Genomic DNA, 13,464 nt, shown 5'->3' on the forward strand with positions numbered 1-13,464 from the left:
CTTCAATTATAATTATTTCACACGGAGGCTCAAATTATACAGAGTTCAGCCAACTTGCTTTTTGTATCAGATCTGGTCCAACCATCTGTGAAATTGGCTCAGTTTTTCCTCTCTTCATTAGTGCAGCCTGACATATTGGGCATTTCCACACCTCTGCATTTTGTAACTTTTGCTTTCCTTTGTTTGCCACTCTCCAACTACCCATGTTTCATCGTTTTTATGTTCAGATATACTAACTGCCTTTGTAAACCAATCAACCAGATAATAATGTTTACAGTTTAAAACCTAGCCATTCGAGCCAGCATTGCCACTCAATATGATCATGGCTGACCATCTAAAATCAGTATCCCGTTCTTGCTTTTTCCCCATATCCCTTGATTCCATTAGCCCTAAGAGCTATATCTAACTCTCTCTTGAATACATCCAGTGAAACGGCCTCCACTGCCTTCTTTGGTAGAAAATTCCACAGATTCACAACTCTCTGGGTGAAAAAGTTTTTCCTCAAATCGCCTACCCCTTATTCTCAAACTGTTACCCCTGATTCTGGACTCCTCCAACATCTGGAACATTTTTTCTGCATCTCGCCTGTCCAATTGTTTATTCCAATGGCAACCTTACCTCACCTTGGAGATATTTCCTTTGTCCAATCCTTCCATCCACAACTGTCTGTAATTTGTTTGCTATTTCAAGCCAAGGTCAAAGGGTCTGTGGTTTGAAATATTAACCGTTTCCCTTTCCACTGATGCAGCTTGACCAGCTGAGTGTCACGCACATTTTCTGTTTTAATCTCAACTTCCAGCATTTGCTGTTTTTTTAATTTTCAGCATCTCTCTTTACTTGGATCTATTTTATTTGCCCTCCAATCTTTGCAACTCATCTTCATCTTGCTTGGATACTCCTTATCCTCCTAACCTCTCCTCAAAGCCCAGATAGCTGTGGACAAGCCAAAGATATTCTGCATTAAAGTGGATGGTATTATCAATAATGCAAATGATTGGTATTTTGATTGGTTGGGAAGGCGGGATGAGGTATGGTTAATGGAGTTTAATACAGATAAGCTTGAGGTGTATTTTCAGAAGTCTAATAAGGGCAGGACCTACACAGTGAATGGTCGGGCTCTGGGAGGGTTGTCCAGCAAAGTGATTGTGGAGTTCAAGTATATAGTGCCTTGAAAGTGGCGTCAAGGGGAGATAGGGTGGTCACGGCGGCTTTCAACACATTGGCCTTCAGCAGTTAGAGTATTGAGTATAGAATTTGGGAGGTCATTTTACAGTTGTGCAAACATAGGTTAGGCCACATTTGGAGTATTGTGTTCAGTTTTGGTCACCGTTATAGGAAAGATGTTATTAAGCTGGAAAGGATGCAGGGAAGATTTACGAGGATGTTTCCAGGCCTCGAGAGCTTGAGCTATAGGGAGAGGTTGAGCAGGCTGAAACTTTATTCCTTGGTGCACAGGAGGATGAGGCATGATCTTGTAGAGGTGCATAACATCATAAGAGAAATAGATAGGGTAAATGCATAATCTTGAACCTAGAGTAGGCAAACCAAGCACCAGAGCACATTGGTTTAAGGTGAGGGATTTAATAGGAACCCGAGGGGCAATTTTATTAAAAATGCAAAGGGTGGAAGGAATATGGAATGAGTAGCCAAAGGAGGAGGTGGAGGCAGGTCAATTATCACAACCTTTAAAAACCATTTGCCTAGATACGTGGACGTGATAGGTTTAGAAGGATATTGGCCAAACACTGGAAGGTGGGACTAGTGTAGATGGGGCATATAGGTCGGCGTGGGCAAACTGGGTCAAAGGGCCAGTTTCAAGTATGACTTTATGACTCTATTAGCAGTATTTTTTTAATATACAACAAATGCTGTTGATCAGTTGGGTATTTCCTGCATTTTATGCCTGTATTACAGGGATTGGAGGAAAAAAATAAAGCAGCTTAGAGAATGGCAAGTCATGGAAAGGAATAACTAATGTAACTGGGCAATAAGCAATAAGCAATAATGGAGTCATCAGACAGGACCATATATTACAATCGACAGATTGAGATAATGCTCACAAATTACAAGAGAAGCCATTATTAAATTTGTTCACTTTCCCATGAGCATCAATGGAGAATCAATACAGTATATAACTACACATTCATACACATATTCTGTAATGAACATGAACACGCAGATGAAAATATTTGATTACCATCCGTTCAAACGGGTCATCTGACTGAGAAGCCTTGTCTAGCAGTTCACTGTAATCTAGTTCTTCACAAAGGCGCTGAAGTGTGTTCAGCGGTTCATTTAACTGAACTGGCATGGAAACCTTGGAAAGATCTTTCCCTATGTTATTCCTTAGAATATTCCATAGGCTGATGTTGCTATTATTGGGTCCTGGGGCTGGCAGGCATGATCTTCTTCTACAATGCTGACCTGCAGCATTTTGAGTGTGATCTGTGCATGAAGAAAAATAAACATTGCTTACTTTGTGAAGACTTGCAAACATATTGACCGAGTCTGTCTGCAGGCAAGCAGAGGATAAACAGGTGCTCCCCGACTTACGATGTGGTTACGTTCCGATAAACTCATCGTAAATCAAAAATATAGTAAGTCGAAAATGCATTTAATACACCTAACCTACCAAACATCATAGACGTGGCAGCTCCCAATCGTGGCTGACTGGGAGCTGCGGCTCGCTGCCGTTGCCCAGCATCACGAGAGAGTATCGTACCGCACAAGGCACTACCAGTCTGAGCAGCAGACAGTTGTGCGAGTCAGGGAAAAGCCCAAAATTCAAAAGACGGTTTCTACTGAATATGTATTGCTTTTGCACCATCGTAAAGTCGAAATATCGTAAATCGAAGCATCGTAAGTCGAGGAGCATCTGTACTTGAAGCAACTACATTGTTGCAGATTTATAAAAATCATCATTTTGAATTTCACCACTATCCCATGGAACCTTCTGATCAAAGGACCAAATTTGCTGTCTGCAACAACTCCAACCATTACCATTAGAATCACTTAATTCAATGTCACTGATGGCATCGGCAATGCCTTTTCATTGTAGTCCAGCACTTAGCTACTTCTCTCATCACCAAATCAGTTATAATGGCTTCATTCTGTCCCATTACTTTGGTATCTATCAAGGATTTATCCACCCACCCCCATATCAACCAATATTACATCTCAAAAGACCACGTTGCTCAATAACACAGTGTCAGTTTTCACATGTACAATCAACAATCGGCTTTAACTCATCATCATCACCTCCTTTAACCCATCTGCTGCATCATGTTCAGAATGCATGTCTGGCATTCAACATGCAATGAGCAAAGATTTCTTGCAACCATAAATGGGAAGACAGAACCCATCACCCCACGACAAATCTTTCCAAATTAACACAATTTTTTCTCCCTGGCCACCACATTTCCATTCTGTCCCCCAGCAACTGAATTAAATTGAAGACAATTGCTCACAAACTTCATGTGGCATTTGTCCCCTATTCAGGCTTCCAAGTACATACCAATAACACTCGCGTCCACCTCTGTTACACTGCCCAACCCACAACCCAGCCACAGTTCATTTCCTGGCAAAGCCTTTAACAACTCTGAATTTGACTAATTCAATACATGGCTGCTGGTCAATTAAAACTATACCTGGCATGAATTAACTCATTAAGTTATTGACAATTCAACGCTCTGCTTACTGAACTACTCTGACTAAAGTTTAAATATCTCACCCATATTTTCAAATTCCACCTCAGCCTTATTTAGTTCAGTTTAGAGATACAGAATGGAAACAGGCCCTCTGGCCAATGAGTCCACACCAACCATTCACACTCATTATGTGTTGTCCCACTTTTTAAACAGAGGCAAATTAACCCACAAACCGTGTTTGGGATGCGAGAGGAAACCCACATGGTCACAGGGGGAACATGCAAACTCCAGACCAAGGTCACAATTGAACCCAGGTCTGACGCTGTGAGACAGCAGCTCTACCAGCTACACAAGGCCCAATGTAAATCACTGACTTCAGGAGAAAAGAATGGAACATCATAAACAAGCTCCTTTCATCAACCGAGAACAATTTATATACTGAAAATAAGCAAATGAGAATAGTTTCCAATAATGTACAGGAAAAAGCCAGTTCTCCTCCACAGAGCTTAATTTAATCAATAGACAATAGGTGCAGGAGTAGGCCATTCGGCCCTTCGAGCCAGCACCACCATTCAATGTGATCATAGCTGATCATTCTCAATCAGTACCCCGTTCCTGCCTTCTCCCCATACCCCCTGACTCCACTATCCTTAAGAGATGGTAATCATGATATAAAATAATTCCAACTCATTCCTTTCTTCAACAAGCATTCGTCTACCCAACCTGCACCTGGAAAATAACATGCCATGCATGGAAAATTTAGTAATTTATCTCACACATTGTCTGAGCATTAGCTTCGGCCTCAGTGCTCAAGTTATCTTCTGAAGTATTGTCACTTATGTCGCTGACATATGAATCATCATCTGAAGCCTACAACAGAAAAAAGTTATTCATACTTATAAAACATTGCATAAAGACCAACAAAATAATCATTAACATTGACACCAAACCAGAAATAAAATTGCCAATGTACACACAGTTGTAACCTTTGAAACAAAACCTTTGCTTACGTTATTGGAAGATAGATCGATGAATAACAGACCACCTCACTCGTAGTTTCAAAGATGCACGAAATGAAAGGAAAAATTGTGAATAGAGCTCCCAGAAACCACTTAGTGAAGGCAGGAATGTAAGACCAGATCTTTTCCAACAATATTAATAGATAATAAAATGTAAATTTGGCCAAGGTACAAAATGTGCAACCATAAACCTGTCACACGTTCTACACCTTGAGGGAACTCAGGCCATAGGTGATAACAAACCTATACTAGCTAATAGAAGTTTTTAATTTCATGATGTCCCATCTAAACCAACTTGTGGAAGTTTAGACTGGGTAAAGATGAAAGCATTAGGAAAGCCCATGTTTTTGTAGTTTCTAATGATTTGGCTATACCATACATTGAAAGAGCTATTACCATTTCCGTGAACATATCAATTACTATTACATACACAATTTAAAAATCCTCCACTCCATCAATGGGAGCTTGGTGCAAATTAAACACATGATTTTAACATGTGGTGCCGAATTTAGCAGATCTTCATCCAGGCTAGCAGAAGCAGCTGCATAGATTAATGACTGGCACATAATATATTTATCATCTGAACAAAATGCTAGCTGTTTTTGAATATACATTTCCCATGTCACATCATTCAGTCTCCTGGTGGTTTCCTCAAATCAGCTTTTGCTGGCACTACAACAAAATGAATAATATGCATATATTTCAGTGCCACAATGAGGGCATTTCCCATGTGTGATCCAAGAATAATCCCCAGGTTTGTCAATTGGGAAATTAATTATAACCAGGTCAGAATATGTTCTCAACTGAGTCCTGGCTTGGGTGCATCTCCAGTAAGCAAAGATGCCCACTGAAGATGGACAAAGCTCATGATATGCATTTAAAAAATTTAGTTGGGACTGGGACTCAAGTCAGATTGCAACAAAAGCTGTTCATCTTGTTTACAATGCAGAATTAGACAGAACATGGGTCACTGGGGAATAGTTCCAGCAGCTGATACACACTAACCTCATTCTCTGATGAGCTTGCAGATAATAAAACTTCATGTGCATCAAAGAACTCAGAGAGGGAGTCTGCTCGGGAGACCTTGCTTTCATTAGACACCTGATGCACCAGTTGGCTATTTACCTGGGTGAGGTCTTGCTGCTGCAGAAAAATTGAGATACAGTTACAGTAACAAATTTCCCAAACTTGCAGCAGATTCATTGAAAATACTGCAAATTATTAGTTCATGCATTTGAGTAGATCTTTCAACACAAGAGGTCATGTTTACATCATGATTCTACGTCATGTTTAGAAGTTGCTCATTAAAATTAAAGATGCTTACATTATTCGTAACTGCAGCACCCACTAACTGCTCTCATTATCTGTAATTCTAATTTTAAACTGCAGAAGGGCAAATTATTGAATGAACATACTGCCCTCACTGGGTCCTGGTTTGCCACTTTATTGCAAGGCCAGATCGGAGCAGTGTTAGCAGATAAACATTCTGGGTGTAGTAACACTAGCGGAAATAGGAAGAAAAAGGGAAATTATAAGACTCCTTGCAAGATGAGAGAAGCAAGAATGTAGAAACAAAGAAATGCAGACGCTGGTTTATACCAAAGATAGATACAAAGTGCTGGAGTAACTTAGCGCTGAAGAAGGGACCCGATCCAAAACTTTACCCATTCTTTTTCTCCAGATATGCTGCCTGACCCGCTGAGTTACTCCAGCACTCTGTCTTTTTTGAGAGGAGTACGAGTTGCTTTGCAGGCTCTTGGAAGAAACGTGCCTCTCTCTCTCCCTGGCCTTCCTCCTCACATCCATCCTTAACTCTGATGATGTTTCTCCACTCCCATATACTTCTTTTGCATCGTGGAGTATGCACAACAATCCCTTGTGAACACTTCCAACATGCACAATTTTAACAATCAAATAACTAACTCCTGTTCAGTATGTTGGAAAATAGTCAGCAATAGGTTCACGTTTTAATTATGATCCAAGCGGCTAATTTGATTCATTGCTTGGTATCTCACAACTGGCAAGGGGTAGTCCGTAGAAAGATAGGCAAGATTTCCAATTCTTAAAGTCAACCAACATCTGTGATGAAACAATAAGAAAGAATAAAACAGTTAAGCGTGGACTACAGTGCTTACTACAGTGGCTAGTAGTAAAACTACAAGAGATGTACTATACATTTATGATAAATAGCCAAGATGCTTAAAGATGAAAATAAATGGATTTCTAAGTCAGCATATTCAAGAAAGTAGAGAGGGTGAATAGCATTGGTGAAGAAATTCTCACAATTGTGATAAAAAAATTAACTAACCATTCGCAATGAGTGTTGTGAAACCTTCGTGTCTAGCTGCATCCGGCTGTGTGTAGAACCAAAGCACGTGGACACTGAATGTTACTACTGAGGTTCTATCTGTCCCGAGTGTTGTGAAGGATGGGCCTGGCTCTGATGCCATACAATGTGCCAACCAGCTGGATATTGCCACACCATCTATCCTTTGTGGAAAGGTTCTTCTGGACCAACACCTTTGACTACGTCCATCGGGCAGTGGTCAACATGGAACATCCTGCAGGTACTGCAGGACAAGGTCTCTATGGATCCCTAAGCAGACTCCCCAAGTTGTCTGACAAAATGCCTCCGCCAGAATTCACCGACAAACACCAAGACCTGGCTTGGCTGGCGGTGAGGTAGCCATGAGTGTGGAGAATGATGCAAAGGTCCTTGTTACCGTTCATTCCGAACAGCTGCATAATAGATGACTCGCCAATTTACGGAATGTTCCTCGGGATCCATTTCAAAATGGACATCAAGTGCTGCTGGAAGGTCATCAACTGAGTGAAAAACTCTCCTTGGTCTGCCCAAAATTTGTTTCTTACACGAGAGAGAGATGTCCATCAGGGAACGTTGTTGACTGGCCTGCTCCAGACTGACACACTGAAGATTGGTGCAGACAACGGCAAGGCTCTGTGTGTGGGGGGGAGGGGGGGGGGATCGCCGTCAGGGTTTCTTCTACTGCTGGACATGGGGGAGGGTCTAGTGGAGATACTCCTCAAACAAGGGAAATAGCATCATCCTTGGGGTCCACGTGAATGAATGGCAAGGATGCTTGGTACAAGGATAGTTTATACCAAACATAATCTAATGAATGTATAAACACTGAGGATGTCATAAGAGTATTTGCATTGTTCTTGCCTTGCATACATTTCTTTAAAAATTCTGAATAATGTTTATTTTTGGATTTAAAAAAAAAATTGGAAGACACAATTCCTTCTTCCCAGACAAGAGAGTACTAATGAGCTGTTTGTAGAGTTATTGTAAGAAATCACAATTTCCAAAATAATGTTTTGTTGCAATTTTACTCGAGCATTGAACAAACACTATTTTAATTGTTTGGAATGTAACTGTAAACTTCAGAACAGCTGACTCATCCACCTGGTTTCTCCAGCAGTTGTTCATGATTAAATATGCAACAAGAATAACCTGACAAATCAGCACTGCAAAAACATTACAGGCGATCCTTGCATTACAAGGGGGTTGTGTTCCTTGAAAGTGGTCCATATCACAATTTTCCACACCCAATTTTACATACTGCAAAGCAGTGTCACCTGTGCATGCACCAAGCAATGCGAGTCAAAAAAACAAAGTATTAACTTTATTTCACTGCATAAATTCTGCGAGAATGAATTTTACTCAACATCTCTAATTTTTGGGTAGTAATTAGTGAATTCTCCCAGGGAAATGTTCCATTACCCAAATGTCCTCTTTGGGATTATATCAGAGTTATAAACTTGTGTGTTTATACAGGCATTAATTCAAACAAGAATCAATCATCATTCTGAAGAAGGGTCTCGACCCGAAACGTCACCCATTCCTTCTCTCCATGCTTTCCCTGCTGAGTTACTCCAGCATTTTGTGTCTACCATCAATCATCAGAATATCTGCTCTAATGTAAAGCACATACTAATCAGTTTTAAATTAAAACTTTGCAAATAAACTGTGCTGTCTATCGGCATGATCATGAGCCATAGTGGGCGGCACAATGGCGCAGCAATAGGGTTGCGGTCGAACAGTGCCAGAGACCCGGGTTTGAACCTGATTTTGGGTGCTGTTCGTACAGAGTTTGTACGTTCTCCCCATGGCTGCATGGGTATTTCCTGGGTGCTCCAGTTTCCTCCAACACTCCAAAGATGTACAGGTTTGTAGGTTAATTGGCTTTGATAAAGATTGTAAATTGGCCCTAGTGTGTAGGTTAGTGTGAGTGTATAGGGATCGCTGGTCTGTGTAAACTTGGTGGGCCGAAGGGCCAGTTTCCACGCTGTATCTCTAAATTAAAAATGAAACAAAACATTCTCATATGCATCAGCTGAATACAAGTCATTGCAATATGAGAAGGGTCTCGACCTGAAACGTCACCTATTCCTTTACTCCAGGCATGCTGTCTGAGCCGTTGTTACTCCAGCTTTTTTGTGTCTATCAATGGAATATGTTAATTTACCTAATCAAACCAGACACCTTGAGTTTAAGTTATTTCACACCTTTGCGATAGAGATGAAGGAATACCAGATTTATGTTGTTACTTGCACATCAAACTTGGTCACAGGCATAACTGACTATCAATAATTGGGGTATTTGTGTACTCATGAGTCAGCCCTCAACATTAATTTGGATATACGAGTTCCCCATCCATGGAAACTTTTAGACCCTCCATACATATTATTTTGTACAGCAAAGGTGTTTAAACATGGAGGTGTCACCTCAATTACAGAGTGCTCACATTGTAAATGAATAATTCAATGGAACCTTTTTGTTAGAATCAAAATATCTTGCTGAACTATCATTTAGCTATTGAAATAGTACTGAATGACCTGCTTTTAGCTACAATCTTAAGAGAATATAAACAATATACTTTGAGTTTGGGGGATTTCACCAAGGAGGTCTCCAGGAGAACGTGTTCTTCTTCTGATGAAATACTTTTATATTAACCAGCTTCAGCCTCTGGGCGGCTTAATGCACAACTCCATGGGGGTGACTTGTATCTAGTTATTATCATATGAAATTCAATCCCTACTTGAGGATAGGGAGATGGTCTAAAAATAAGAGCTAGGCTTTACAGGAATACTAGGTTGATGTTCTGGTGCAGCACAAAAGGAGCAGTGCAAAATCAAAGCTGTCATTTTTGATCAAGACCGTTTAATTGTTTTATGTACCGGCACAAAAATAATTAAATTCTTACTTGCTGCAACTTAAGACCCATAAATGCAGTAATGCAGATATATAAATAATCAAAAATACAATAAACTAATAATCATAATATCAGGTAACCATAAGTAAGGAGTTTGTACGTTCTCCCCGTGACTTGCGTGGGTTTTCTCCGAGATCTTCGGTTTCCTCCCACACTCCAAAGACGTACAGGTATGTAGGTTAATTGGCTGGGTAAATGTAAAAATTGTCCCTAGTGGGTGTAGGATAGTGTTAATGTGCGGGGATCGCTGAGCGGCACGGACTTGGTGGGCCGAAAAGGCCTGTTTCCGGCTGTATATATATGATATGATATGATAATAGTGCACAAATCGAAGTCTACAGCGCAATCAAAGACATAGTCCACAGAAGATCACATTTGCTGAGATTAGTGTTATATTGTATCAGGAGCCTAATGGTTGCTGAGATAAGTTGTCCTTGAACTTGGTGGTCATGGTTTTCAGGTTCCACTTCCTTCTTCCTGATGACAATAATGAGATGAGGGTAGGGTGGTGAAAGTCATCAAATTATATTTTTGAGATGTTAACTGGGCCCTGCCTACTCCAAGATGGATTTAAGACATCCCTATGCATTATTTGGGAAGAAAGAACATGGTTGAGCCCATTGTCGTGCCCAATGTCCAATCAATATCACAAAAATAAGATTAACTTTTTTTCAACTTGCCATGTGCAAACTCCTCATATCGGATGGACTTCAAAGCACTTTGGGATATGCTATAAATATGCTATAAATGCTAGTTTTTCTTCTGTTAATCAAGTTTATACAAATTCTCTTTTTATATGTGTTGGAAGGAACTGCAGATACTGGTTTACACCAAAGATATACACAAAATGCTGGAGTAACTCAGCGGGTCATGCAGTACCTCTGGAGAATATGAATAGGCAACGTTTTGGGTCGAGACCCTTCTTCAGACTGAGAGTCAGGGGAGAGGAAAATGCCTCCAGTTTCCCTCTCCCATTGCAGACTCCATGAGCAATACATTAACAAGTAGTATTTTTGTCAGCAGCAGATTTTTGCCAAGAGTAAATCCAAATCTGTGGAAACCACTGCAGTATGACACATATCACTGACTCTCATTCAGTTTTTTTTAGATGAGTTGTTTATACCAAGGCCATCTGCTCCCCCAGAGGGGCATAAAAATGCACCGGAGAAATGCAGGGAAAATACCAATGATTTCAACAATGTTTTTCTTACAATCGACATCAGGTAGCTATTTATTCACAAAATGCTGGAGTAACTCAGTAACTATTTGTACAGTACTGCTACTTATGGGAGCTTTCTCGGTTGCTGCATTCCCTACATTAAAATGATCACATTGGATTAGAAATATGTTCCATTTGCTTTAATACACCTTGGATTGTCACATGGCCAAGAGATTTCTTTGCAGATTAATTTTTGGCTTTTATTTATTCCCAGTGGTGTCAATTTCACTGTTGCATTGCCCCGCGCAACAACAGTTCTTAAATACACCCAAGAACATGTTCTTAAATACGCCAGAGTGATTGTCATCTCAGTAGTACAAAAGGAGACCAACAGGACTATTCAATCTGATCTAAAGGAAAACAACAAACATTATCATTGAAACTCACTGGCACCAGAGATGAGTGCTGGGGGGGGGGGGGGGGGGTCACTGCATTGTATGCCAACAAACAGCCTTGCCTGTGGGCTTGTCAAAGCAAAATTCAGCCCTTTCCCAAAGGCCAAAGCTAAGGGCACTACAAATTGCTCCAATGCACATTTCTTCCCCAGCTGCATTGTTAGAATAAGCACAAAATATAAAGCACGTTTGGGATTTGATCCAGGCCATGTTGCAGGAGGAAGAAGCTAGTAGTCCAGAGTTCAGTCATGTCTGGGCAAGAGCCACGCTGGGGAGTGTATGAGAGAGAAAGGGTGACAATGGAGAGGGGTGAGTAAGGAAATTTAAGTAACATTTCCAGCTCATGAATCTGCCAGAGAACAATGCTACTTATTCAGGGGTGCCTCAAAGAACACTAAGCCAGTCCCATGGCCACATTAAAGGAGCGCTGCACATCAAGTGATTCCATGCATGCCTGTGGCAGAAGGCAGCTCATGCAAGTAAGCATATGCCAGAGGATTCAGTTGTTGCAATTGCAGTGCACTCCAGAGTACTTTTGTCCAGTCTCCCTCTCCTGACTCTCAGTCTGAAGAAGGGTCTTGACCCGAAATGTCACCCATTCCTTCTCTCCAGAGATGCTGCCAGCAATGCCGAGCTACTCCAACATTTTTATGTCTGTCATCTATCTTTGTTGTCCCGAGATGCTGCCTAACCCGCTAAGTTACTCCAGCATTTTGTGTCTATCTTCAGTGTAAACCAGCATCTGCAGTTTATTCCTACACAGAAACTTTATACAGTTAGATGTGCAATTTTTGAAAAGAGGAAGAATGAAAACAATATGAATTCTGTAACTGATGTCAAACAGATAAACTGAAAGGACTCACAGCTGGAGATTGCGCTCGTGCGTATAGTGTCTACTGAGAAGTAGGCAAACCTGCAATTCTGGATTGCAAGAAAAATCATGATTGCACAAGAGGGCTTTGTGGCAAAACTGAACTTTAGATTATGCAAGAGGCAAAAGATTATTCTAGTTTCAAAATGGGAACTATGAGGTGTCCATATTTTCCAACCCAGAAAAATGAACTTTACACATGCTGGCATCCATTGCCCAGGATAATTTAACCATTCAGGTCAGAAGAGGTCTCCGAGTACTTAGAAGCACTTGATAAAATAGGCCAAAGTCAACATGGTTTTGTGAAGGACAGATGCTGCCTGACAAATCTGTTGGAATTTCTTGAGGAAATAAATAGCAGGATAAATAAATACACAAAGGGAAGGAAAGCGGATGTTTTCTTGGATTTTCAAAAGGTCTTTTGTAAGATGCCGCACGTGAGGCTGCTAAACAAGATGAGAGCCCATGGCATTAGATGGAAGGTACTAGCATGAATAGAAGGTTGGCTGACTGGCAGAAGGTAAAGCAAGGGAATAAAGGGGGCTTTTTCTGATTGGCTGCCGGTGACTAAAGATGCACCACAGGGGTCGGTGTTGGGTCCGTTACTCTTCATGTTGTATTCTAATGATTTGGCTGATGGAATTGATGGCTTTGTGGCCAAGTTTGCAGATGATACAATGATAGATAGAGAGGCAGGTAGTCTAGAGGAAGCAGGGAGTCTGCAGAAAGACAAGTTGGGAGTGGGTAAAAAAGAAGCAGATGGAATACACTGTAGCAAAGTGTGCAATCATGCACTTTGGAAGCAGGAATTAACACATTGACTATTTTTAAAATGGGGAAAGGATTCAGAAATCGGAGGTACAAAAGGACTTGGGAGTGTTTAGTTTAGTTTAGAGATGCAGAGTGGAAATGGGACCTTCGGCCCAGTGACCAGCGATCACCCGTACACCAGTTCTATCTGACACACACAAGGGACAATTTACAGAAGCCAATTAAACTACAGACCTGCACGTCTTTGCAATGGGGGAGAAAACCGAAGCACCCAGGGAAAACTCACACGGTCATAGGGTGAACAT

General features: G+C 40.9%; 1 protein-coding gene across 1 annotated transcript in view; it reads right to left on the reverse strand.

The window, feature by feature from the left end:
• osbpl3b (oxysterol binding protein-like 3b) overlaps positions 1 to 13,464 on the reverse strand; it is a 131,494-nt gene that overhangs the window by 25,523 nt on the left and 92,507 nt on the right. The window contains exons 13-15 of the mRNA XM_078420333.1: positions 5,672 to 5,809; positions 4,424 to 4,517; positions 2,198 to 2,445 (exon numbers count right to left, since the gene is read on the reverse strand). Of these exons, the coding sequence (XP_078276459.1) occupies positions 2,198 to 2,445; positions 4,424 to 4,517; positions 5,672 to 5,809 (480 nt within the window). The remainder of the gene's footprint in view (positions 1 to 2,197; positions 2,446 to 4,423; positions 4,518 to 5,671; positions 5,810 to 13,464) is intronic.

Source organism: Rhinoraja longicauda, chromosome 2 (assembly GCF_053455715.1).
Source record: "Rhinoraja longicauda isolate Sanriku21f chromosome 2, sRhiLon1.1, whole genome shotgun sequence".
In the NCBI taxonomy this organism is placed as follows: Eukaryota; Metazoa; Chordata; class Chondrichthyes; order Rajiformes; family Arhynchobatidae; genus Rhinoraja; species Rhinoraja longicauda.